General features: G+C 43.8%; 1 protein-coding gene across 1 annotated transcript; it reads right to left on the reverse strand.

The window, feature by feature from the left end:
• Window positions 1–811: 811 nt before the first annotated feature.
• On the reverse strand, window positions 812–27,027 carry KDM4A (lysine demethylase 4A). Its single transcript, XM_080406882.1, has 22 exons — window positions 26,887–27,027; window positions 26,423–26,575; window positions 26,075–26,250; window positions 24,765–24,879; window positions 23,716–23,909; window positions 21,951–22,000; window positions 21,314–21,417; window positions 20,129–20,266; window positions 18,951–19,201; window positions 17,980–18,170; window positions 16,367–16,728; window positions 14,435–14,555; window positions 13,658–13,836; window positions 11,064–11,268; window positions 10,714–10,790; window positions 9,904–9,959; window positions 8,894–9,002; window positions 7,768–7,956; window positions 6,907–7,077; window positions 6,312–6,431; window positions 5,593–5,685; window positions 812–4,533 (listed from the first exon to the last, which is right to left on the reverse strand). Exons 2-22 carry the CDS (start codon window positions 26,558–26,560, stop codon window positions 4,393–4,395), a joined length of 3,180 nt encoding a protein of 1,059 aa, XP_080263008.1. The 5' UTR covers window positions 26,561–26,575; window positions 26,887–27,027; the 3' UTR covers window positions 812–4,392.
• Window positions 27,028–27,443: the final 416 nt, after the last annotated feature.

A 27,443-nucleotide genomic window follows, 5' to 3' on the forward strand; every position in this document is an offset into this window, starting at 1 on the left:
CATTACTGGAACCAAGCAACAACACCCTCACACCCACCTGAAGTCTTGCACTCCACTCACCCAAGAGTAACCTAAAGCTGCTGAACAGCTCTAACAGCAATGCAAAGAAATGAAGAATTATTGCAAGAAAAGAGGAAAAAGGCTTATTTTGACTTTTAGCAATACCCCATGCTGTTCATGTTGAACGTAAAATACTACATGCTTCACACTAACCTAAATGTACACACTTAAAGCTTCTGTGCAACATCTACAACTTTGTCAGGGAAAAGGAGACGTTAACATTTTCCCCCACTGCAACAGCTGCTCCAGGAACACCTGGCACTTTATGCTCCAAAGACATGGGCTGAAATAATACTACAATGAATAAGCAAGTTATTCAAGGTTACTCTGTGTATCAGTAACAAAAATCCCTGAGCTAAGGTAGAATAATCTCCTTTCCCCGACTGCCAGTTCAGCAAGTTTTAACCAGCACTGCGAAATTCAAGAGTGAACACCGACGTAAAGAACAGCGCTGTTGCACCCAGGTAAGATCTTCTGATTGACGATTCTTCTGGCACTGCCACTCTCAGCTACAGGGGGAACCTAAGGCAACTCAGCTCTTACTGCAGATGTGTCAGGTCTGTACTTCAATGAGGAGGGACGACTCTGGCTCTGTTCCTGCTCTAGTTGAACAACCCTTCTCGACTGAGTTCTTAAATAACAGAACTCCACTTAGTGTCTCTGAAAGACATCCAAGAACTCATTGGATAAGCATTAAGGAGATGAGTATTAGAAAGGAGTAATGCTAAAAGAAACAGAAGCATGGCAAGGATTTCCAAGTTACATTGCTTTAGTTCTTAAATTAGTCTACAGATGGTCAATTTTGAAATTAGATTTATTACTTAATCAAATTGAAAACAACATACAGGCTACCAGAGTCTTGATTCCATCCCATGTTTGCATTAAAAAAAAACAAGCATAACTGCAGACATGTCAGACAATGGGAGCCCAGTTAGAGAATGGAAGAACAGAAATGCATTGGAAGCCTTGGGATATGTGGCTACTCTCCTCAAACAGTGCAGAATCAATTCAACCCAGCTCAAAACACTGGGAAGAGAGAAGGAGCAAGGAGAATGGGTCCTACTACCGACAGTACTGTCTCTGGTCACCTGAGGGGTCTGCTGACGGAGAAAGGTCTTCCAGCAGTCCAGCCACAGGCAGAAACACTACTGCAATCAGGTGCTTTACAAAGAATACAGCCACCTTTTTAGACCTTACGAAAAGTAATCACTGGCTTGCCAAGCTTACCCTGAATTAAGGGCAAGACACTATTTGTTTATACTAAAAATGCTTTTTAGGGGTCCAACCTGAACCAGTCGCAGATGGAAGCTTCATGAAAAGTGAAGTGAGGTCTATGGCCTGCAGCACCCCAGGCAACAGACCTGACAAAGGGCCATCAGAGCTCCTGTGGGGCACATTGAGCAAGATTTCCTACCAAACACGTTCATGAAGTGCCTGCCTAGCTGATACTCAGGCAGCACCTTGCCCTCACTGGAATGATGTTGTAATAGGGATAAATACTCTTCTAAAACCAAACCACTGGAGAAAATTATCAATCAAGATCAAAGCACAGGTAACGGAAAGCATATGTACCTTTGAGACAGCTGCTCTGTAAAGAGCTTTTATTGCTACCTGTTATACTTCAAGCCATAAAACCAACTGTTCTTGCAAAGTCAAATAATATAGACCCCTCAAACATCAGGGTCACCAATTTTTAATTCAAGGACAGAAGCCAAAATGCAGTTCAATCACTGCAGCAAGTAAAGTACGCTCACATTCGAACGATGCAGCACAAGAACCGACAGGAAAATTGGGAAGGCCCTTTGCCTCAGAGTGCAGGATGGCAGCGGTTTCCACCACAGTGCAGCCAACTGACAACAGCAAATCTGGAGCCCACAGAAAATGCAGCATAACAAAGCTCCTCTTCCAGAACAAATACTAGGCATAGGGAGCTGTTGAAAGTCACTCGATACCATTAGAGGTGAGTGGCAAAACCTGCTGCAGTTGAACAACAGGTCTCCAAACAAATCCAGCTGTTTTGTACTAGGTCATCATTTTAGGATGAAGTTGTCGAGCCAGGTGTTTGCAGAACAGGTAGCATGCGGCACCTAAAAGGTGCATTTAAGTTATATGGCAGTTTGGGAAGAAAGCCTGAACACAGGCACCTTTTCTGTGTAGGGAGAATGGCAGATGATACATAGAGTGTATTTTCCAGTAATATACAGGTAGCATCCAGCCTACGAGTAGCTAATATCAAATTAACTCTGACAGAACAGAGGCAAGTTTCTTAAGGCCCGGCCAACTCTTCTCCACCTTTGCTCACAGCACATCACTTCAGAGAGGCTTACATAAAAGCTAAGACAATGTGCAATTTCATTCCCATTGCCTAGACCAGAGTAACCGCAGCTACTAGACTCTGGTCTTAACAGATCCTAGTTTTATCAAGCCAACTATATCATTAATGAGAAAACGATTTAATACCCTGAGACCAGGAGTTTTGGACATGGGGGGGGGGGGGGGGGGGAACCAACACAAAGGCAAGCCTTTCAGAATCTGTTTAAACCTTCCAATACTGATGAACGATGTATCCCACCACAAAAAAGGGACAGAATATCTCTACGCAAAACAGTGGTTGTGCAAATCTTTGCTACTCATATAAGCCTCTGGACCCTATAAAAATGTAGGGATAAGTTAGATTTTCTTTATAAAAAGTTGTAGTTTATTTCTTTGCTGATCAAGAGTTGTATCACTACACAATACTACATTTTATTGCTAGTCACAAATCGATGCACCGGGGTTTCAGAAGAGTTTGGTTTATAGCGTTCCTATGTAACAAAAGAAAAAAAAAAAAGTTAAAAATCCAGACTTTGCAGACACACTGCCATGTCCCTATAGAAGCAGGGATGCATTAGGTCTGTTTCACTAGAAAATTCTCCTCTTGAACTGTTTCTGGAGAACACATGACCATGTTTTTCTCCAAGCAGGAAAAGTCACCCCATTGTTCCATGCAAAAAGAAGGTGGCCAATCTGCTCCACAGCCTAAAACCCCTCTCCTACAGAATGGGAAAGGAACATTTATTTACACAGCTCCTACTGTGGTGTGTTAATGCTTACGTTACTAGGAGCAAGTTGGCACATCTTCCAGGTACTCCTACTGCCCAGCTTAACTCAGCTTCCTATTGCTGGGGTAGCAAGTTCTCTCCAACACGGCTGAGATGTGCCTTACTAATACTCTAAAAATGCTGTGATAACCTTTGCTAGACAGCAACACAGCAGCACTCCTGCTTCAGAAGAGCACTGCACAGCCTTTCAGTAATACACACAGTTCAGTGCATGCTTTATCTGTCTCAGACCCAATACTAGCTGTTGTAAGCGAAAGCCTGCAGCCACACAACAGACAGTGCTCCCACAGAGGAGGTACTGCACTGCTTCAGATACTGCTGCCCCGTCATCTCCAATACTGTGATGCTTGCATTTCAAGAAGGGAGTTAGGACTCCGTCCCTTTGGTCATTATTGCCTTAGAGGGAATGGGGAGAAACTCAAAACTCTTTGGGAGCTGAAGGTCTACTGGGAGCTGAACGCCTATTCTTGTTAAAAGGCTGCACTGCACACAGGGCTCCAGACAGATGTCATTGATTCTGAGGCACATACTATTACAGTTAAACTTAAGATTAAGTAAGTCAAAACGAATACCAGAACAAAATTATTAAATGGAGGTTAAATAATTTGTCCTATAGGATTCAATTTCACATTTCACCTGTTCACACAAGCACCTCCTGTCTGCCTGGACCTGAACAGCCTACAGCTCAACCTTCAGAAAGGAGGTGCTGAGAAACAAGAGACTGAAGCTGCTTGCGACAAAAAGATGGATATAAATATAAAAGGAGGTTCAATTTCAAGCACCAGTAATACTGCCTGCTCAAGCCCAGGTGTAGTCACCAGGGAGATCCCAAAATCAGGAACATTATTCAATGAAAACAATAGACCGTACTACTCTGCAGCTGCCAAGATTTCTGGCTACAACTCCCAAAAGAGTTTGCCACCTGTCAAAATTGTCTCTAATAAAAAAGCAAGCCGGCTCAATGAGATGAAAGCAACACCCCCAAGCTGGCTTATTCAGTAGGGACCCAACTTCAGACCAGGAGTCTGCAGGCATCAGCTTCAGCAAACGGAATCTTGTTTCACTATCCAACAGCTGCCTTTCAGCTATCGCAGAGCATCAGCTTTTTAGCTTCCTTAAAAAACAAAACAAAAAAACCCTGGATTCGAAGCATCCAAATATGGCCTGTTGTACTGGAACGTTTAAATCCTTGGGGCAGGTGGGCATCTTCTTCCTTTGCCACAGGCAGTGCTTACTCCATGATGGCCCGGTACAACGCAGGTTCAATGTAATCTTCACGGTAGCGTGAATTGATCACTCTTTGTCTCTTCCTCTCTTGTCTGACCTCTTTCTCTGCGAAGATCTCCGTGAAGCGCATATCCGAAGCTATTGACTAAGAGAAAAACTAGAATTAGTCACTGGAGCACAGATCAAATCCCTGCCTCAACATCCTCCTACTGCATGTAAGAAAGAACCAGGCAGGAAACTTGGGAACATTCAGCCTGCTACAAAAACTGACCAAACACAAGAAGAAAAATATTTAAGAAACTGGATTTAAAAGGCTGGGGATAAGTTTAAGGGAACTGTAATCAGAGATCTAAAGAATCACAGTTTTCAAATTTAAGAGTAGCGAATTTAAGTTCACAGTCACTTTCTTAAAGGAATAAACACCCTCATCTGTTCCAGCTTTCAAGCAGTCTAGTACATTTGGTGCCTTGTGGAGCAGGCATGTTTAAACACCTGGTCACAGGACTGAGCCATGATACGTTCTTCCTTAAACCTCCAACAGCCTGTGTGCCTGCCAAAAGGCTCTGCATTAGGGTGTGTATGATCACACTGTAGAGCAAGATACCCAGCATGCTGTCCACAGTTATGGTTTCTTATAGCAGGAAGCATAAGGCAACAGGAGAGGGACCCAAAGAGGCTGTGGGATCTCCATCCTTTGAGATAATCAAAACTTGACTGAAGAGAACACCGAGCAACCCTGCCCAACTATGTAGTTGCCCCTGCATGGAACAGCTGTCTGGAGCAGAGACCTGCAGAGGTCCTTTCCCACCTGGATTATTTTAGAATTTTAAAGAAATGGCAAGCTCTTTTCATGCCACCCTATTAAAGAGCTTTTCAGAACAAGGGGCACATGAAGGAACTTCGCCATTCTTTGCAATGCAAATAAACAATGAAACTTATGAACACAGGCATGAAAGGGTATTTACTTGCTGTCCCAAATAGTGACTCCATGCTATAAACTCCTATCACTACACAAGAATTTCAGTCTCTCCAGAGTGAGACAGAACTTTGCTTTTGTAGCCTGATCAAGTAAGTACCAAGCTTTGCAACAACTGAGGAGCACATCAGGTTGTGATCTTTTGCTGCCATGCACTCAGCTTGCTGTTCAAGGACAAATTAAGTTAAACGAGCTTCTTCAGTAGAAGTTTGCAGCCCATCTACCTACCAGCCTTGACTTCACTCTCTTAGGAAGCTCCTCTTCAAGAGTATACACATCATCCCTTTTCACCATCAGCTGTGATCCATCTTCAAATTCCACCTAGAAGAAAACCAGACATTGTTCTACCAGCAGTCAGGACCCTTGCACAGCTACCTAGAATTTGCCTTCTCCTCTCCAGAGACACCTCGTGAAATAATCTTCTACCACTTAAATTTTTTAAGATCCATACACAGGTATGAACACTGCAACAGACTTTAACTAAAACCTCACCAATCCCATGACAGCAAAAGTAGCCTGGCAAGCTTTGGGATATTCTTGTAATGCCAGACAAGACAGTGGGGCTGGTCACTTTAATACGGCCTGAATATTCATCCCTTTGGATGTCTGCAAGGCATGATGCACTTCCACTAAAGAGAGAAAAGCAAAACCAAACTTTTTTTAAGGAGTTTAAGCTTTAGGAACATAGTCTGTGGAAGAACTACAGATCGGCAACTTTTCAGAAGGTGACACTTTCAAGTAGGTAGCCAGATATAAGTAGAGCTGCAAGCAATCACTTTGCTCTTAACTCTAGCAACTGTCACCAGCATCTGACATTGCTGACAACACTGAGTAACTTCCCTTGAAGTGTTTCACTATGACTCCCCTACAGCTCTGTTGGCTTTAAGAACAGCCCTGTTAACAAGATCAGCTTGTTATGAATGATGAATTTTCAGACAATTCTGTACCTGGTACATCTGGATGGCATGTGATGCGACAAACTTGGCTCCATAAACTTGTCCATCTGTCCATCTCACCTGCACAACTTCTCCTTCAGCAGGGGGACCTAACTGAAGACAGTCTCGACTCTACAGCATAAAGGAGGAAGGTGGGAGAGACAAGGAGCTTCCTTACGTGAAGATTCAGTAAGCAACCCGGTAGTCCATCCCGGTCACCCTGCACAACACCCCAACATTTACTCTATTTTAGGGATGGAGAACTAGGCTGAGAAACATCCATCTCTGTCACCTGTATTAAATCCCAACAGCAGGCCCAGCTTCATAGTACTACATGCAGGAATGGTATGCAAATATCAGCAAGTTTTCCTTCAGACCTACCACGGCTAAGCAGCCAAAGATCAGCTGCACTGCCTGCTACACCTGTTCCTACGTGCCCTCAGTTAAGTCAGTCTTATGTGCTGCCTTGGAGGTGTTACATCTCAGCCACAACATGACCTAGGGTTGGAACATTTACCAAATCCCCTGGTGTGTCTGCTCTGCAGCAGCAAGAGCTGACTTGCATCATGTGCCCTCTACCGGAGCCAGACTCCACTGCTTAACATACCACAATGTCCTCTGGATACAGGTTATCACTGAAGGAACCATCATCAAAGTTGACCTCGTAGAAAATCTCCTTTGCAAGGCTGACCACTTCACACTGATAGAATCGACCGTTCTTGTGCTTGCTGATGACTATCTGTCCAGGTGACAGATCCTGGAGTGCAGCCTTAGCTCGCTGAGAAGAGAAAAATCACTTCTTACACAATGACTCAACAAAGAATGTGTTGAGGACCATAGCTCCAGTGCTGGCAGACAAGGAAGCAAAATATTTCAGTTCAGGTGAGTAACTCTACTCAAGACACCATCAGCGGCATTTTTAGAAGAGTTCTGCCTCTGGAATTTCAAATGCTTAAAGCCTAATCTGTTAGATGCCACTGTCCTTAATTTACTTAGTGAATTAAGCTCTCAATTCTTCAGAGCAATGCAGGGCCTTTACAGTAAATATTCTCTAATAGACTGTTGTGGTTTTGATGGCTAAAAGGGCTACATGAGAACTTTATAAACTAATCAATCACTTAAACATGAAATTCTATGATCAACTCATGCAGCCTGCTGGAGTCCCAGCACTAACTCCTGTGTATTAAGTATCAGACCATAAACCCCACTATTATTCTCCATTACAATAGCCACAGGAGACATGTAATGCTCTCAGTTCTTCTGAGCTGCAAACCAAAATACAACTAAGATCACTCAGAGCAGCAGCAAGGTTGAAATCTGAATCCAAGACCAACACCATTAGATTATACTGAACTTTGTGAGAGAGCCAAGCCTTCAATGAAGTTTTAAAACAATCACACAATCTGAAAGTTTTCAGTCCCTCCAAGATACTGCAGGTCAAAATCCTGGGAATGACACATCTACTCACCTCTGCCTGAGATGGAATCTTATGCCTGAAGCAGGTAATGAAGACAACAAATGGCCAGTCATCAGGCTGCATCATGACTCCTGCTGCTTGGGCACAGCTGACGTGAAAGGATGTGGGACACCGACCATGTGAACACTGTACACAGCAACCTGCAATTCTCTTTCTTCGTTTCTTGCAGAAGATGCATTTCTGTGGACAGGAAACTAGAGGTTATTGATCGGCACTAGCTTTTACCCAACATAAAGGGCTAGCTGGTCTAAGAGCCTGATACTGTGCCATTTACTCTCTGTGAGAGCATTGCTACTTTTTAATTACGAAGAAGCAGAAGGCTACCAGTTCTAGTTTATGGCACGGCAGTAATTTGCACATTTAAAGTAACCCCATAGATGAAAAATGTACATTAAATATCTACCATCTCAACATGCATAAAGCATGCAAACCTGAGATCTCGGATTAAATCAGTCTACTACACTCCAAAGCCTAGAGGGCCTTTCAGCACTTGGCTGTTAAGTTATACAAGACAAGCAATAAGATTAGAATAATGGGGAAAGACCACAAAAATAACAACTAGAATTTTATCACCACTACTAGTGATCCAACTACACCTGGGTCAGGCCTGATGGGCTGTTGTAAGGAAAAGAATGTTATCTGAAATACATTAGCATATACAAAGCAATTAACATCAGTTTCCCCTCAACACTGAGCTCTTAGAAGAGTTAAGTACAGCTGCTTTGTTGCTGAAGGCATGCACCCATTATACAAATGCCTCCCACATCCAGCAGCATCTCAACAGCAGTCAATAAAGCAAGTTAAATACAGGGCTTAGAAAAATAACAAAACAAAAAAAATCAAATACCGTCATTACAACACTGTATAAACGTCATTTACCACATACTGAAAAGTGTCCCCCTTGCCGGCTCATCTGAATAAACGTATACTAGAAGAAGGAAGGTTCAAAAAACCAGCAGGGACAACTGCCATTTCCAATACAAAGAACAGACCAGACTAATTTGCTTAATCTGGAGAGGAGATGCCTTGGGTTTAAAGGGATAAGCAAAGTCTCCCACCTTCTGAACAGATGGAAGACACTGTGAAACTCCATCACTGAAGCACAGGTGACCCTTACCAGTCTGAAACGTTGCAGGGGGATTTTTCCAACATCTACAGGACTTCGCTCTGCGATGTTCACAAATTTCGCCTCCAGTACAGCTACAGCACACATCACATGAACCCACCTGTCAGGATAGAAGAGGAGAAAAATAAATTAGTATGCATCAGGCTGACAGGGGACACTTTGGAGTTTAAGTAAATACAGTTCTGGTGAAGTTTGCCAGATAAATCATGATAAACAGCCTCTGAGAACTAGCAGTGTGATCTTCCCTCCTACTGCTAGTAACAGGGCACACGTGGGGCAAAACCAAGAGGTTTTCATACTTGCAATCTACTACTAACAGGCTTAACAGGAGAGCAATTTAGCGTGGCTCATGCTGGCTGCATACCTGCATTATAAAAGCCTGCCTGATAGGTTTATTCCTTCACAAACCTGACCCATAGCAACTGCTCAGTCACTACCAAGTTACTTTTGAGACTGTGATCAGAGGTTGAGGCTTTATGTAACATGCACAAAATTTCTGGAGGCAAAGTTTCAATTACCTACAGGTCTGTCCCACTGCTATTTTGTATCAAGTAACTTCAGACAATCCACCACACCAAAGGACACAGGACAGGCAGCTGTAGGCAGTATACTTGCTGCAGAGGTACTCTGAATTTCAGAATATCGTGCTACTTGAAGCTACAGTTGTCCCTGGTCTCCTTTGCCTCCACATATTACATGGAGAAATCAAAGTCCTCTATGAGAAGGTACCGAGAGATGTTTTCTCATGATGAATCTTATTTTTATGTGGTACATTATACCTCTGCACTATAGAATGCAAAGCAATTAACAACTGCTATCACCAGAATGAGGCATTACCCAAAGAGACGACAATTGCTGCCTGTGTCCAAAATGAACACGCTTTACCACAGCACCCCTGAGTAACAAAGCGTGAAAGGTGCTGTCGGTCACTCCATTACACCAAATGCAGACATTGGCTTTACTAGCTTCTCCCTTAAGATCAAAAAACCTGGAACACTCACTTGTCATCATTGGCTCTCTGCAGTGCTCCTCCTCGTAATGAACACAAACAGCAGTCCTGGCACAAGGAATAAAGCATTAGCTGAAAGAGTGAAGTCCAGAGCAGCACACTTGCTTTAGAACTTCCTCCTCAAAATGCACATCCAGAGGAAGAAAATGGTTTCACTGCAGGAACAGAGCTAACTACCTTGTACAGATCAGCCCTTTAGCTCTCAAAAGCTGCTGCCTTTAGGGCAACAAATACAGACTCCAAGTCTGTTGAAGACAAGCAGACCTACCACTGAAGACGTATTCAACTTGTTATGGGTTCCTTTTAAAGCCACAATACCCTGTATCCTTTGAGGATGTGTTAAAGCATCTGGAACAAACACCAGCAAACAGAATTCGAAAGGTTGACCCATTCTGCTGCTTGAGAGTCTATATAGCTTTTTGAGGGAATATCATTCTTCTTGCATTCTTCACATGTGCACACCTCCCTAGTTATTAACAAAAGTTACTGTTTTAGAAATAGTAGCTACCATAAATTAAGACAGACAATGGAGCTGTTCCCACATTCATGCAGAATATCTTCCCTGTGACTCAACCGAGCTCAGCAGCTTTGTACCGGTTAAAAAGACTATATCACTTATATGGCTTACAAACCACCAAAATACAAGATATCAGCTCCTAAACATTCTCTAAATTGCCTTCTTTTCAGAGAAGAGAATAAAACCCCCAAACAAAATACAAAACAAGACTAAGGAAATGTACTTTGTAAGCAAGTTCCCAGATGTACCAGGCTCTATCTGTGAGAATTCTATGAGAAACTTTACCTCTTCTAAGGCATTTTCTGTACACCTGGAGCACATCCAGTCTTCAGTGGCCTTGTCAGGGGACACACCATAACAACCTAGAACAGACACATCTCACTTAAGAGCTTCCCTAAACTCAGATCCACTCCCCTAGGTCCCAGAAATAAAGCAGGAATTAAAACCAACGAGCTTCCGGATGATGCTGTATATTTGAAAATATCTATGCAGCCAACTCCGTATTTCAACGGCCAGCACTCAAGCACGTATCATTCAGAGAAGGGCTGAACTTGGTCTGTTTGTGCATCTCACAGGCTGGTAGAGGCTTGCTAGAGAGAACACTAGAGTCTGGCGGTAAGTCTAGATGCACTCACTTGCATGAACACAGACATGGCAGTTCTTGCAGGTGATGAGTACACTGGTTCCATCTTCCTCTAAGTAGGGGGTTGAAAGATTGAGGTCAGTGCTGCAGCCAGTTGTAGTAAAGCACATCTCAGGAATCAGGGGTTTGGTTCGGATCTTCCCATCCACAGCAGCTGGAGTTGCTCCAGAGTTTTGACTGTTGCCTCCACACTCTGCCTGTAAGGCATGGACAGGGAATTTCAGTTTTACCAGTAAAACTGCCTCATATAATCTTTACTCACCCATTATTCCATACATAAATCCAGTTTAAAGAAAGAATGAAGGTGCTGAAAAATTAAAGTTAGTGGGTTAGGTGAAAATATAGTTTATAAAATCCTCAGCTACCGCAGCTTCAGAATGAAATTCTTTTCTACCCAAATGGCTAAATGCAAGGTCTGAACTGCATCCCTCTAATGAGCAACAAGACGCACATCAAACTGCATCTCTTCTGACAGAAGAGGTGGGATCACCATGCTCACCTCATGCTCTATGGGCAACACCTCTGCTGCAACCCCCACCCAATACAGAGGATCATAATGTTGCTATCCAACATTGCACATTACCTTACCTCAGTACAGGAGGATTATGATTACACAAACGAGATAACTACTGCAATCCACACAATTTTTTTGGTAGTGTAGTTCTGAACAAATCTAATGGGCTTTGAAACTAATTTGTTCCTGAGAAATAAGCAGACTAAAAAGGCAGTTTCCCAGTTAAAGCTCAGGAGACTTTCAGGCTAATCTTGTGTGATTTATTCATCTAAACCAAAACACCACCATCAAACCAAACAGCAATTACATGTAAAGTTGACAGAGATATGCTTTCATTCAAGTTACTCTTCTTAACAGCTAAACAGAAATTAATCTTTCTCTTTGAAGAAATGTTTCAAACCATCTTTTGCACCTCACAGGCCACCACAAAAGTACCTTGCCTAATCTTTTTAAAATATTATTAGCAAAAATTGCAGTAGCAGAATGAAGCTGCACTGTCCCTCCTATAGTGCATCAAAAGGTAGGGGAAAAAAAAGGCCAGGTAAAGATCACAGTTGGAAGGAAACTGATGTGTTTTTAACAAATCTTGCTTATTCAGATTATGTAAAACTTACTGATTTAAACTGAACATCGCATGCCAAGCAAAAGACTAAATGACTGAGGGAAATCTATAACAAAGTTGAAGAAAATGCAACTTCTTTTGTTTCTGAGCAGCTAGATACTTTTCTTCACAAAGGCAAAGTGAATATTTGTCTGGCGTTTTGTGCCAATTTTTTTATTTGAATGGGTAACTGAAGTGAGTTCCCAGACTTGCTACAGAGCCTTTGTTCTAACTTCAGAAAGTCTAACCACAGCTCAAATTTTGGAAGAGTTTCTGCTTTACCGCCTGGTGTGGACAGACATTTAAAAACCTGCAGCTAGAGTTTTCTGCTTAATAGCATTTAGAACACAAAAAAGGAGCTAACAGAACTTAAACTGTCCTCAAATTAACTTTATACGTTACCAGCACTAGTGAAATCCCCATGTACTATGCAGCTTCTATGTAGAATTAATTTCCAGTCCTAACAAGAACCTACTCTCAGAAACAGCAAGATTGAACAGAAACTAAAGTCCGTGGGTTTTATGGAAATTACACAATATAAACCCTCAACAAAAGTTTGAGGTCTTTATTTTCCAAAACTATGGTGAACATGTTTCTAGTGCCACCATCATCATACAGTGATCTCAAATGAATCAAATATGCTTAGCGCATGGAAAAGGACAAACTATCTCTAAGTTGCAGGTCAAACACGCAATCAGACAACTATTCAAGCTACCTCCAAACTGCATAGCTTATGCACAGCAAAAAATTCAGTGGGCCTCCTGCCTAAACATTTCATCAACATGACAGAGGGGTTCTGCAACCTATCCCAAGCCATACGTTGCTACAGGTGCTGCACTTCATTAAAGCACATTTTCACACACCACAGCTACTGGCAACACAGATATACTCCAAGACAAGACAGCTTTCTATCTTGTCTATTTTCTATCTATGCCATCCACAAACATAACCCTACATCACAGGATCAGAGAATAACAGAAGACCGAGTTGGAAGGAACCCTTAAGGATCAAGTCCGACTCCCTGCTTTTCACAGGACTATCTAACACTAAAGCAAACATCAGCACACTCCCTGTGGTTCTCAGGTTCAGGTGCTTCAGGCTCCTTGCCAGCTCCCCAAAGACCATGTGCTATCAGTGGACTTAGTGTTTTTTTAAAAAGTGTGGAAGTGAAGGTGTCAGTCTGGAAAACAAATGGGATTTTATAATCGGCTCCATTTCATGGTTCCACAGAACACAAAAGCTTCTGCTGAACAGCTGAGCGAGCCCCTGGGAACCCACAGGCAGACTATCCCAGGTGTGGTGAGGTTCACCCAGTTGTACTCTGCCAGAATAATTCCTTGAAAAGACTGCAACACTGATAGGGCTTTTGTTAACTAGCAAAATGCAAATTGACACTTAAAAAACTATGCACAGCAGTGGCAGCCTATTTAGTTATCTCTACTGATTACATTAAAAGACATTGTCTACATACCTGATACGTCTGGAAGAGCATACAAACAGCACAGTAAGGAGACTGTTGAGCCATGGTCCGATTGTATTCTTTTTCAGCCTCAAAATTTGGTGGCCGGTTCTGCCACAGCTGGCTAAGTGGCTTGGCCCATGCTTCTGTTTCCTCAGCCTCTTCTTCCAGAGTTACTTGCTCTGATGCCTCTGTGATAACAGATCATTAACTCTGTGATTAAGTGCCCTTTTAGAGATACCCTTCTTGCAAACTAAATTAAATAAAGCAAACCAAGAAGGGCGATGGGAACCAGTAACTTGGTCTCATTTTAAGAAGCTTCTACTAATCAAGCAACTGTGCAGACACAGGATAGTTTTATTGGCTGAGGACAGCACCAGCTCCAAATTATGTCAAGACTAAGACTGTCAGCTAAGGAATCTTGTGGTGGTGTTTGTTTGTTGTTGGGTTTTTTTGTTTTGTTTTTTAGATCATGAATATTTACATCAATTACTGGAATGCTCCAAGGCAGATGCAATTATGGAACAGTTTCTCTTTAATTTTCCTTTCAGAGTTGTGACTTTCCAAAGAATGGAACACGAAAGAAAGAAGACACCATTCAAGAGAGAAGTTTAATGATGCAAGCACAGACAAAAAAAAAAAAAAAAAGTGCGATAAGCACCTTGTCGAGGATGCAGAGGTGTCACTTGCTGACTCCTGTTTATTGCCAGTTATTTAATGGAATATCCCACACTGTCCACAGAAGCTGAGGCCTCTACAGTTTCCCAAAGAGCATAAGGCCTTACTTACCATCATCACTAATGCAGTCTTTAACCAAGAGAGGGTGATGGCGTGGGAGCTTGCTCAATGGCTGGCGACGACACTTGGACTTCTTACTCTCCTTCATTGACCTTATGTATTCCTTTGCTACCTGGACGAGGAGAAGCAGTTCAGTAGTCAATTAGCACGTGTCCTTTTGACATTAAAGGGATTTATTTTCAACACAAAGAAACCTCCACAAAATGCACACATACTTCCACTATTTTATATCTAACAAACTAACTTCAGCTCTAAACTAGCTAAATTTTTGAAAGAACTGCTTGCAGCACTTTTGCTAGGAAAAAACAGATAGAGCTGTATAGCTGTTGAGCGGCTGAGCTATCAGAATAGAGACTTTTCACAGATCCCAGCATAACTTTCCATGCAAGTCGTGTTTATATCAGAATCATGTAACAGAAACAAAGACAAGTTGAATGGCTCAGCTCAGAAAAGCCACAATAAGTTGTGTCATGCATTCTGAGGAAATCTTCAGTTTGTGTGTCAACTTAAAAATCCCAAATTTAAAAACAAATAAAAAGCAGTAAAATAAATTTTAAGTTACAGAGTTCATTGGCATTTCAAACTAACAGGCTTATTTTAAATGAAGGAAACATTCACTCTGTCTGCTTATTACTTGCATCGATGTCTTTCCAGACAGACTGGAAGAAGGAGCCTACAGCAGTAGTTACTTCCTCTTCCCTTAGCCTTATGTAAAAACAAGTGACACACTGACAAAATTATTACTAACCTGACAAGCAAGGCAATAAAGGCAATGATTTTAACATCTCAGGAAGTCTCTCAGTAGATAAGAACCCCCTTTTTTCTTTTTTTGAATCTGTTATTCCTTTAAGAGCAGAAGCAAATCTTAGATTAAATGCATCTTACGTCTTTTTAAAATCTCTTCTTTTTATAAAAGAAGCCAGAAGAGAGCATAACAATCATTATCTCTGATCTCCTACAGACAGTTGGATACAAGACTTCTAAGAAACAGAAATGCTTTTATTCAAATGGAAATTAGCATTCCCTGTTACCATCTGATGGAAAATTTATTTCCAAATACACCATACTGGGGAAAATGATCTAGACCCAGTAAAGATTTCACCTTTTCACTGTATGGAGTATGCAATGAAGCCATCAGTATTGGCAACAGAATTTCTTTAGTTCAAATATCTGTGAGAACTCTTTCTCGTTTCAGCTTAATTAACAACAGATTTGCCCATGTGCCGTTTCATTTGTGTAATTCCTGAATTTCAAAACCATAATCATTATCCGCCTCCCATGGTCTAAACACAGATTTAAAGAGGGAAACAAAATAATCTGAAAAGACACCACCAGGTAAGATTTTAACTGTTACAGCCTTCTCTTTGGCTGTCTAATGAAACATTCATTGGCAGCGCTTAAACACTCAGATTCATATTCTCCCAACCAATAATCTTTGTTCTGTCATTTCTTTTCTAAAATGGGGCACACAGAGGTACACATGTACGTGATTTTATATTAAAAAAAAGTCATCAAACATTTTCAATGTGTTCATAGTAAAGGCTGCACTGAACTAGATTCATTTTAGGTACAAACAAGTGTCTATTAATATAAAAGGACCTGAATCAGCCTGTAACATTACCATGTCAAAACTACCAAGCTACCCTTTCCCTTAAAGCACTTAAATATTTTAGAGAAGTTCTCAAAACAAGGGATCTCCTTGTTTTCTAGAAGAGGTAAGAGTGTAAGTCTTTCATCTTAATTCTTGTTTGTTTAGCAAAACTCATAGGTATTAAAAAAAAAACAACACTGACAACTAAGCAACCTGCTATGCAAACACTAATGGAATGAAAATGTAATCTGCACAGATTGGAAGTTTTGTCACAGCAAATCCATGACCACGTAATACGGCCCTTAAGCTTTCAGTACTCTTGCCATTCATACCTCTGCCAGTTCTTGCTCATTCACACTGGCGGTGGCACTGGCCTTCTTTCCTGAAGTCTGTTCATTGTCAGATCCGCTGGCATCCCCTTTAGCATAGCTATGGACTGTAAGCACCCCAGCTGGCCCAGGAAGAGTTCGTTTTGCCAGTGGATCAGTCGATTCAGAGTCTGAACAACCAGAATACGCAGGTGAACTGGACAGAACACTGGACGTTGCACTCTGCTTTGAAGCTGGCAATGCTGAAGTGGAATTTGAAGCATGTGAAATGGAAAGATCCAATGCAGCTGCTTCTTGTTCTTCCTCTTCTTCCTCCTCAAGCTTCACTGTTTTCAGTTCCTCAAATTTGGCTGAGTCCACACGATCTAGAAGAAAGGATATACTGACTTTTTCTAAAGTCTGGGCAGCAGACAGAACATTTGTGCAGCCACCTGCACAAAGCCAAAATAAGAAAGCAAACTACTACACAAAAAAAACACACTAGGTCATGTAAAGAGCAGATAATTAATTCAGACACCCATAAACTCAGGAGTGGCTTAGCAAGAGAGAGAATAAGAGTGTCTGCTCATTGCCTCTTCCAGTACAATAACTAGGATATATCAAACAAACAGCAGACAGTGAGTTCAAAATAAACAGAGATGACACTTTATACAGTGCAGCTAAACAGCCCAACCTCTGGCCACATGATGCTGTAGGTAAGAGGCTACAAGTGTTCATGGGAGACTTTAATACAAGAAAAATAAAAGTCCACAAACCAACAGAAGATTATTAAATACAAGCTGCAGAGGGCTGGAAAATAGAATACTGGACAGAGACATTCCCTGTTCTTATATTGTTTCATGGGCCCCTTGCTCCTCCCTTAACAGCAAGGATAAGTGACCCATTACAAGCCACATCGATTTTCCTACAGCTTACTTATGACCAAATTACAAATAAAAGATCCATACAGTATACCAGACCCATGCTACCAGGAAGTGTGCTTATGTTTTACTAAGCAATTTCTATAAACAGGTCACATTAAAGTCCTCTGTAACCCTGTTGTGTAGACTAATTGAGGCATCCAATATGTCTCTGCATGCGGACAGGCAAAATAAAAAAAGCAAAGATCAAAAGCTAAAACCCACCAATTTCTTAAGCAGGTCTCGTGCAATACTTTCTGTTCCACTGAATTCAGCTGAAAGGCAACATCCCTGTGATCTACCTGGTCAGCTACAGGATGGCTGCCTACACCTTTGCTTTCCACCAAGCAAATTTTTTTTATATAATTCTCACTGGGGAGTTATCCACAGATAGGTCACAAAAGCTAACAACTCCAGCTGTGGTTATTTCATTTACTCAGACCAGTGGCAGAAGTGTCAGAAAAACTTACCTAAAGGGCACAACCTAAAATTGTTCTAGATGCACCTTTTGGTCTTGAAAAAAATCAATCCGTAATGTCATGACTAGATTTCTGAAGTGCTTGCCATGGCTCTGACAAACTAGCATCTGTGTTTTCGGACATGACAACATCCTACCAACTTTCATATGAAAGTGCCCCAGATTCAGCTAGCAGTTTCTCTCCCTGAAGAATAATAACCTGTCCCCTCATACCATGATAAAGCTTGACACACAGTTACCTGGCAGCTTGAGTCTTTGTTCACCTTGCTGCACCAGTTCACTCGTAGCTCTCTCACGGGGCTCTGCCATGTCTGCTTCATAGTGTGTGGAACTCAGCTCCTCCTTGGGGAAAGCCTCGCTCTCACTCACCTCCTGAGGCACTTCCAGGCAGACCCTGTGTCTTTTTGTTCCTATGCGATGCTTGGGGACGCTGTAGAAGACAAATCCATACGTCAGGTTACCAAACACCTAAGTGTGTTGAATTTCTGTCTGGATGCACAACATACAACCTGGTTTGGATCAGTGTTGGCAAGCCAAATAGTTTCCAAACTATTTGGAAGTGGGTTTTTTGCCTTTACAGAATGAGAGTCAGTAATCTTTAGGGATGACTCCTCAGTATGGGTTAATCATGTACTAGGCAGCTATGTTCCAGCCAGGCATTCTTTACCTTTAACAGAAGAAAAACCCACAAACCCAAACAAACCCCAAACAAAATCAAACCAACAGAAAAACCCACCAAAGACAGCTTTAGGAATAGTAGCTGACACTGATTGAAGAAGATTTAACTGCAAGGTGTAAAACAATCAGCCTGCCCTCCTTCAGCAACGAGAAACTGCACACCGATGTCACAATATGCAGTACTGATAGTATCAGAATTTGCTAGCCTGTATCGCCCCATGAGCCCAGTACACCCTCTTTTTCTTCTGGCCTCCCAGTGTACAGTGCGCACTCCCAGTCCACGCTTTGGATGCCTGTCCAAAGATGAAGAACTACTTTCCAAGCTGATGCATTTCTTGTCTACCACAGACTATCATCAATGTGGACTGAAATAGTAAAAAAAAAACATTTAAGACTAAACTGTATTCCCAAGAAAGCAGATTACTGCTAACTCTGACTGCTGTTGTTCTATCAGAATGGCAAACATTCAGTTGCAGCTGGGCCCAATTTCCAATAATCCAAGAGAAAAGCAGAAGACAATATAAAGCACTACCTTTTCGTCTCATCTCCATCCACCTTGTCTTTACACATCTCTCCCGTTTCCATTTCCTCAGCACACTGTTTCCCATTCTTGACTCTTTGCATGAGATCCCCTTTAAGGAACTCTGCTGCCTCTGGGGTTGGAAGAGCATGGTCAATGACAGTCACATCCTTCCCGGCTTTCCAAAGCTTGTAACGGTCTGGCTGGTACTTCCTCACAAACACGTCCATGGAGATCTTCACCATGTCCTTCCGACACGAGCACTGAAGTCGCAGAAAACAGTCAAGTAAAGGCCACATACTCAACAATTCTACTCTGCACTTCCCTATCACTTTGCTTTCACAAGCTTAACTGAAGAAAAAAACCCACAAACCCAGAGCCACATGTAATTGATCCTCAGAACTCTCAGACTTTCCTAGGAAATCAAAAGGGCATATATTAAGTTACTAGAGACCAGGCAGAGAAGCCAGCAAAAAACGACAAAACAGAAACCCAGACATTATCGCAGTAACTAAGAAAGCAAGCTCACCAGCCTATTTAGAGCGTTGCTGGTAGAAGCTGACTGTTTTAAAATGAGGTCATACAAAAACAGCCAGCAAAACCACAGACTATAACGAGGAAGTTGGAGCCGTACAAACTCTGGGCCTACGCAGAGCAGCAGAGGTTGCCCTCCTCTGGGCATGGTTACAAGAAGTGCTACAAAGCACTTGCCTAAATGTAACTTCTGAAAACATAACTCATGTTTGTAAGGCACCTCTACATGGATGTAACACTATCCAGCCTAAAGGTTCAGCCAAGATACTTACTTTGATAAGTGACTTAAGTTACTGAAGTCATACTTCCAGGCTATGTGGTCAATAAATAATGGTTTAAATATCAGACAAAATACTGGTGAGTCCTGACCACCAAGCACACCCTTTCATCTCTGGAAAGCCAACCAGTCCCCTGCTTTTCTTTGAAGCCTCAGCTGATCTGCACAATGCTAAAACACATGTTACATGCTATCCATAATTGAAACAAGGACATGAAACAGGAGGCTGACTGGACATTGTAACCCTATCAGAAGGCAAACATTGCATCTTAAACGGACAAAGCACTGAACTCACTCCCTTAGAAGAAGCATTGAGGGCTTGATGAGCAGCAGAACATTAGGTTATTTGTACACAACAGGATAACAACTGACCACTTACCAGTACAGACTGCTTCCCGTACTCGATCCACCGAAGAGTAGCAAAGTTGGTAGATTCAGCACAGTTAAAGCCATGATTAAAGCCAGCGTGATAGCTATAAGGAAAGGTTATCATGAACTCTCCAGCCTCCTGTGTCACCTAGAAGACAATTGAGACATCCCACTGTTATTCACAGCTTAAAAGTCTACTTGATGGGTCTGAATAAAAGGAGCTCCTGTACCCCTCATGCAGTGCACCTGACATCCCCACCCACAGATGGTGGCCAGAGTTACTTGCTGCAACGGAGAGACTCGATACGGACCTTCACTATTCTCCTAGTTAAGTATCTGATACTGGAAAGCAACACTCAACAGATTTTTACTAAAATACAACACAACTGGTCAACCAGAAGTGGTTATACATACAAAATACTCTGTGACAAGCTATCTGAAGGTCGTAAAGGTAATTATCTGTATCAGCTCCAGGTTTGGCTGAACAGTATTTAAGGCCAGTAAAATTTCTATCCACACACAATTTGGAAATTTACTACTGTTTTCTTTTGCTGTTCATATTCAAGTACAACTCCCTGCGAGCCTTCCACTGCTGCTCTTCAACATTTCCCTACTGTTCATGACAACAAAACCCTTCAGCTGCCCACACAGATGTGACAGTACTTCTGAATAAGGGCTCACAGACTGTATCTTCAATGGGGGGCGGAGATGGCAGGTTACCACCCAAGAAAGTAAGGAAGTCTATTAAGTTATTAATGGAATGAAAAAAAATATTGATAGAGAATAAGCTATATTTTCTACTGAGGAAGCAGATCACAACAAATGAAATCAGCAGGGAACAAGTCTGAAACAAAGGGGACAAGTCTGAAACAAAAAAAGAACAATCTTCACTGAATACACAGTGAAGCTGTGAAGTTAATATGACACAGTATGTTGTGCATAGTTTTAAGTTAAAAAAAATAATCACAGAAGACAGAGCCTTTTTTTTTTAATAGTCCTTGACAGATTTTTCTGTCTCAAACTCTTTCAGGTCCCAACTGCCAGATAAATGGAGGTACAGTGGGAAAGGACTGCCTTATACCCTCCCTGTTCCGATTTTCCTCTCTAAGCATCTACTTTTGGCTGCTGTTAGAGATGAGACAGGGCTGCATGAACCTCTTGACTGAGTGGGTGTAACAGTGATTACTTTTCTAACCTTATCAAATGGGATGCCGTATTTCTTCAGAATTGATGGAGAGATGAGGGTCATCTTGTGACGGAGAAACGCTTCACAGCTTTGGGCACTTCCTGGGAAGAAACCTGTTTAAAATAAAGTCAAAGAGAGTTGTTACCATTCTGCTGTGAATAAAATTAATTCTTCAGTAATTTTTAGGAAAAGTTATTGTCTAAACAATATTCTTCCCTAGGCCTAGAAGTTTGGACCACCTTATTTGAAGTGCGCTAGCTGGCACTAAGATGAAAAAGGATAACTCCTGGAAATTTATCTTTAACAGATCATACCAGTTTGAAAGAGCATAAGAAAGACTGCATGTAGAAGGATCTTCCCTTGGCTATAAACTTCCAGTTCTAATAATCAATAGTTAAGTATTTTCTCATTAAAGGTTAGACAGACCACAACTGCTTTATTTGTGATGTCACATTTATCTTGTGCGTATACTATAAACACTCAGAATAATATGAACTATATTCTAAAAGGCAAATTATCAATTCAGTCGTGCCAGCCTGCGCTCTTATGAACATCACAAGCATATCATATTCTTAAATGAGCTGAAACCCGCTGCGGCTGTCCATCCCACTTTCTGCAAAAGGCATGATGTGAATTGCCCGATTACCTTTTGCAAGTCTCTCCAGTCGCTTCCCATGCTCTGGAGGGATAGAGTACCTGCAGTCATAAGAACAAGTCTGTTGAATTCAAGTGACAAGACAAAATCTCAAAGTCTGACTGGAAATCACAAATGGGCATGCAAACGTGAAGCCCACCTACATGGGCTGGAAGGGGGATCTGGGCAACTACAGGCCTGTCAGTCTGATCTCGGTGCCAAGGAAGATTACAGAGCAGATCAGCCTGAGTGCCATCATGCAGCATGTACAGGACAACCAGGAGATCAGGCCCAGTGAGCATGCGTTTATGAAAGGCAGGTCCTGCCTGACTAACCTGATCTCCTTCTATGACAAAGTGACCCACTTAGTGGATCAAGGAAAGGCTGTGGATGTTGTCTACCTAGACTTTAGTAAAGCCTTTAAAAAAAAACTAAAAAAAATCCTCCGTCTATTCACTAACTCTTTCAAAATTTGATGATATAAAGCTAAAACTCTTTACCGAGGACTTTTACCTCTCTATCCCAAGAAAAATCAAGAGCCAAAAGCTGTCCATCTCCTCCACTGACTTTTGCTTAAGCAGTCAGGGAAGTAAAAGGTCTGATGTATTCAATTAGCAGATCTGCACAGCAAAACATGAGTTGCAAGCAGGGAAGACTACTTCTTAACCCATCTCCAGTTCACAGTCATGCAATTGCCAGTAAACTCAGTACAAGGAGGAACATAGAGAAAGAGAGAAAATGGAATCATCTCTTTCAGCTGCCCAGACCAATATGGGACTGAGTCAGACACAATGCCACATCCTTGATGTGCACAACTTGCAGCACGCTCTTTAGGGCTATGTCTCTGCCCGCACATTTTTGTGGGTGTCAAAAAACTCCTAGTTGGTTTGACTACAGTAAATAAAACCACCTGCTTCGCTTACTTTCTCTCTGGAATAGAGTGCTATATTCTTGATGAGTTTCTTGTTAAATTAAGGTATCAGCAAAGTTAGCTTCTTCCATGTACTACTCTACAAGCAGCAACGGCCAAAAGGTTTATCTGAAGGAACTATTTTGTTTTGTGTTCCCATGCAATTGCCACTGCATGGGGTTGTTCACTGGTCACATAGCGCTAGCTATTATTTTTTGCTTCAAAGTTGTATTAAAAGGCAGCCAAAAATACTAGTTTCCAACAAAAGTGCCATGGAAACAATTGTTGAAGTTGCTTGAGAAATTTACTTGTGAACAGAAGGGAATGATTCACTCCTAAAATGCGACCCATGCTACAGAAAAATTCGGGAGCCTCCCCAAAAACTAATCAGGAAAGCTCAGATGCTGGATAAACCACTCAGCAAGATCCACTAGGCTGCTTTTAGATCTATGATAAATAGCTACATTTCAAAGTCTATTAAAAGTTGCCTGTTCCCCTAATGCCTGCATCACAATAGGCACATTACCTCTGTATGGTCATTTTAGAGCCTCAGGAAATCATAAGCAAGTTTTCCAAGTTCTGGCCCTGTTGCAGCATAAAGCGTCCACCCTATATTACAATTCTGAAGAACTCTCTACATCAGGATAGCAAATGGACTTTCTAGAAGGTAACCAAAAAACTTCTGAGGACAAGCACTGTTTGCAGTTCCTTATTGCTTTCCAGTGTTCTTGTCATCAGATACAACTGCAGTGCAAGACTGGAGGGATGGTAATTTCCTTAGTCAACTCTCGTAACTTCACAACTTTGATTTCAGTATTTTATGGTATTGTGTTTCTACATCTAGAAGCTTCCCTAGAAAAATCTTACCACGACTTGGGTTCCCCAAAATGCAGGTAATTAATACTGTAGAGATCCATGTCCTCGGTATGCCAAGCAAAGGAAGTTTTCCACATGCCGAAATACAGGTAAGGAGTATTCACTCCTTCAATGGTTATACCGCTTTCATTCTCCACAATATCCAGGATCGTGTTCAATCTGCCAATGTTCCATGTGTCTACATGCTGCAAAACACGAGTCTCATGTTAAACAAGCATTATGAAGAACAGAACCACACAACTAAGATGACCACTGCAAAAGTGATCAGACACTTGTGAAACAGCACATCAAGACAAATCATCTACTGGCACAGCTCAAACCATTAGCTAGTTCACCTAAACCAAAAGTTTTGCATGGTGTTAGCTTACATACCGATTATTTACTAGCCACCTTTATGGAGGGGAAAAAAGAAATAATGTTGTCATCCAACATAACAATTAGGAAGGCGAAATAACCATGAAGCTATGGACTTTACAGAACAGTAGTGTGAGGCTGAGATGATGTCTAAATCCCCTTGAACAGAAACACTTTTCATTCCAAACAGCTTTTGAAAGAGTAAATCATCATAATTTAGGAGACTAGCAAGTAGAATGCATACTCTTTTCTAATGTTCATCATCCTAACACATAATGGGCAGAGCACTGTCCCACAAAAATACATGCACTGGCAGATACCAGAGCAGTGCGTGTTCAATGATCAACACTTGCAACTCTCATATGCCTTTCAGGACAAAGCAGGATAAAAGCAACAGCTGGACAACAGCGGTTTTTGCTTTCTTGAACTAAACCGTAGTATACTGAAGCACTAACAGAGGTCCCTTAGATCATTATGTCTATTAGCTTTCTTTAACCATTTGGGTTAGATGAAGAGTATGTTATAAGCATACGGTTTATCGTGTTCCCGCCTACTCCAGAAGCTGGAGCTCTGCTAAGACTATCATTAACTCTTCCTGAAGGTGAAGAATCAAATGCTACATTAGTATTTATGGAATGCAATATACAAGGATAACTGTTGCTTGAGAACCAAAACAGTTTTCTTGCCTTGTCATAAAGCGTGCCATTAACATCAGCACCGTAGATTGGGGCATTGAACGTAAGGTTCTTCCAGTATTTTCGTTCAAGGTCTTCAAAGTCCGTGTAGCGGGGTGTGCAGTATCTGAAAAGAGATCAAAGATACTAAAGACTTAGCAGTCTGATAATGAATCCAAAGCAACATTTTCCACTACCAAAAGAATCAAAAGCTACAACAGGAATACCCAATGCATGTCATCAGCCACACCACTAACAACCAGAACAGCAATGAGAGCAGCTCTGTTCCTGTGAGCTGGGAACAAAAGATTGGAAGGAAAATTACTTTCCCCATTTCTCATTTTACTTTCGTTTTTACTTTGTGCACTTCTCTCAGGTCAGAACAATTTCACTTTCTAGCTGTCAAGAGGAAGGGATGGAGTCAAAACCAGAAGTGATACAACATACAGCTTGGGAAAAAAAACCCAGCAACAAACCCCAAAGTTTTCTGCCATTGTAGAAGTACCAAACATTTTCAGACTCACCTGCTAGTAAACTGGTCAAGCATGTTCAATTTACCAACAAAATACCTGCTCTTGATGTCCTTTCCCTGGAAACTATAGACCAGTCTCTGTGCAGCACTGGGGGATCAAATTTACACTTTAACCCTACCTAATGTGTGTATATTCCAGATAATTACATATACAGCATAAAAGAGAATTTTTTTCATTGAATTATTGTATTAGAGAAAAAGAATCCTAAGACACCTGATGTGTACTGCTCTTGCAAGATACAATACGCTTCAGCAGACTGCCTGCGGCTGGCAATTCCCATGCGGTTTCTAAACGGTTATTTCAAAGGCTTTTTTATTTAAAACTCCTTTTAAAGCCATCTTTTTTCTGTCTCCTTTCTCATGTCATGAAATTTCCCTTTTCTGCTACTCTGCGAGTATTTTGATGGCCCCAGGTAGCTAACCAGGGACAGACAGACAGGAGTCCGCAGCAGAAAGTTCTGCTGGCTTTACATCTCCTTTTGCCAGAGGACACGAGTGACACAGGTCCCCATCCTCACGGCCAGCATCACAAGCACACCTCATCTGCTCGGGGTGTTACGCTCATGCTTCTGACCGGTATCTGCATGTAGCAGGGACCTGGCCCGGGGGGAACTGGGGGAGACCCGGCCCGGGGGGAACTGGGGGGGACGCGGCACGGGGGGAACTGGGGGGGACGCGGCACGGGGGGAACTGGGGGGACGCGGCACGGGGGGGAGCCGGGGGGGACGCGGCACGGGGGGGAGCCATCTGCGGTCGGGCAGGAGCCGTGTGCGCGGAGGCGCGGACGCACTTGTCGCTGTTGGCGATCCTGCGGAACTCGCGGACCGTCATGGCCTTCTTCTGGATGTTGTACTGCGTGAAGAGGCCGGACTGCCCCGTCACCACCTGCTGGATGGGCGCCGGGATGACGAGCTCGTCGATGTCATCGTAGCACTGCCGCGGCTTCCACTCCTTCGGGGGCACGATCTGCGGGGAGCAAAGCGCGGCTCAGCGCCGGGCCGCGGACCGGGGCCGGACCCCCGCGGCCGGGGCCCGCCCGCCCCGTCGGGCGAACAAAGGGCGGAGGCGGCCCGGCCCCGCTGGGCGGCCGCGGGCCGGGCCCGGTGCGAGGCCTGCGCCGGGGGGGGTGGGGTCGCACCTTGGCCAGCCCGGCGCGGTGGGCGCCCTGCGACTCCACGTAGGCGATGTACCGGCTGAAGTCCCGGAACTGCTCCATGGTGGGGCGGAAGGTCATGATCCGCGCGCTGGGGTTGAGGCTCTCCAGCTCCGAGGCCATGTTGCCGGGCCGGCCCTGCGCGGAGGCGGGGGGGGGTGTGGGGGGAGGGGGCGGGTCACCCCGCGCACCCCTCCCCCACGCCGCCCCGCCGCTCCGGGCGCCCCGCCCTCTCCGCCCGCCGGCCAATCGCCGCGGGGTCCGCACCAGCCCTGCCTCCCCATTGGCGGAAGGCGCCTGCCCGTCAGGACCGCGGCTCTCTTTCCTCCTCACGGCGGAGAACGCCACCGATTCACGCCCCTCCCCCTCCTTCCCCTCCACCGCCCCCCCCGGCCGGGGCGAGCCCGTTCCGACGCGGAGGGGTTCGAGTCCCCGCCCGGCGTGCTCACGTCAGCGGGGCGTCCCTCTTCTTCGCCTCCTCCGCCCTCCCCCAGGTCTAACGCCCGGCCGCCGTATCCCTCCGCACCACGCGCCCAATGAGTCCAACGGGCCGCCGACGCCACCGCGGCCGTTCCCCACCGCCCGCGCCCCGCCCTGCCGCCCCGGCCCGCCCCCTTCCCCTCCACCGCCCGCCCCGCGTCCGCCGCCGCAGCCAATCGCCGCCCGCTTCCGCTTCACAGCCAATAGGAATTCGACGGCTTGCCGGGGCGGGCCAGCGAATCAGGAGGCCGGGAGCGGGGCGGTTGCTAGGCGGACGGGCCGAGGGCCGGGCCGGCCGTCGCTAGGGGCGGTTGCTAGGGAGGCCCGGGCCTACTCGAGGCTCCCGGGGAGGCTGGGCCGGGGGCGGCTGGGCCCACCCGCGTCCCCGCCTCCGGGTCCCCGGGGCCACCCGCAGGGGGTGGGTCCAGAGCCCAGGCCGGGGGGCAGCGCAGCCTCACAACGGCCCGGGGCAGGCCCGGGCTGCGCGGGGCTGCCGGCTTAGCCGTCGGAATAGGGCAGGCCGCTG

The sequence above is a fragment of the Falco punctatus genome, assembly GCF_963210335.1.
Source record: "Falco punctatus genome assembly, chromosome: 11".
NCBI classification, from domain to species: domain Eukaryota; kingdom Metazoa; phylum Chordata; class Aves; order Falconiformes; family Falconidae; genus Falco; species Falco punctatus.

What these genes read in the sequence shown, in the direction of transcription:
- KDM4A (XM_080406882.1), bottom strand. Translation starts at nt 26,560, where the DNA reads ATGGCCTCGGAGCTGGAGAGCCTCAACCCCAGCGCGCGGATCATGACC. An exon ending in AGACTGCATTAGTGATGATG is followed by an intron (nt 13,837 to 14,434) that starts GTAAGTAAGGCC and finishes CTGTTATCACAG; the next exon opens with AGGCATCAGAGCAAGTAACT. An exon ending in CAGAGAGCCAATGATGACAA is followed by an intron (nt 9,003 to 9,903) that starts GTGAGTGTTCCA and finishes CTATCCTGACAG; the next exon opens with GTGGGTTCATGTGATGTGTG.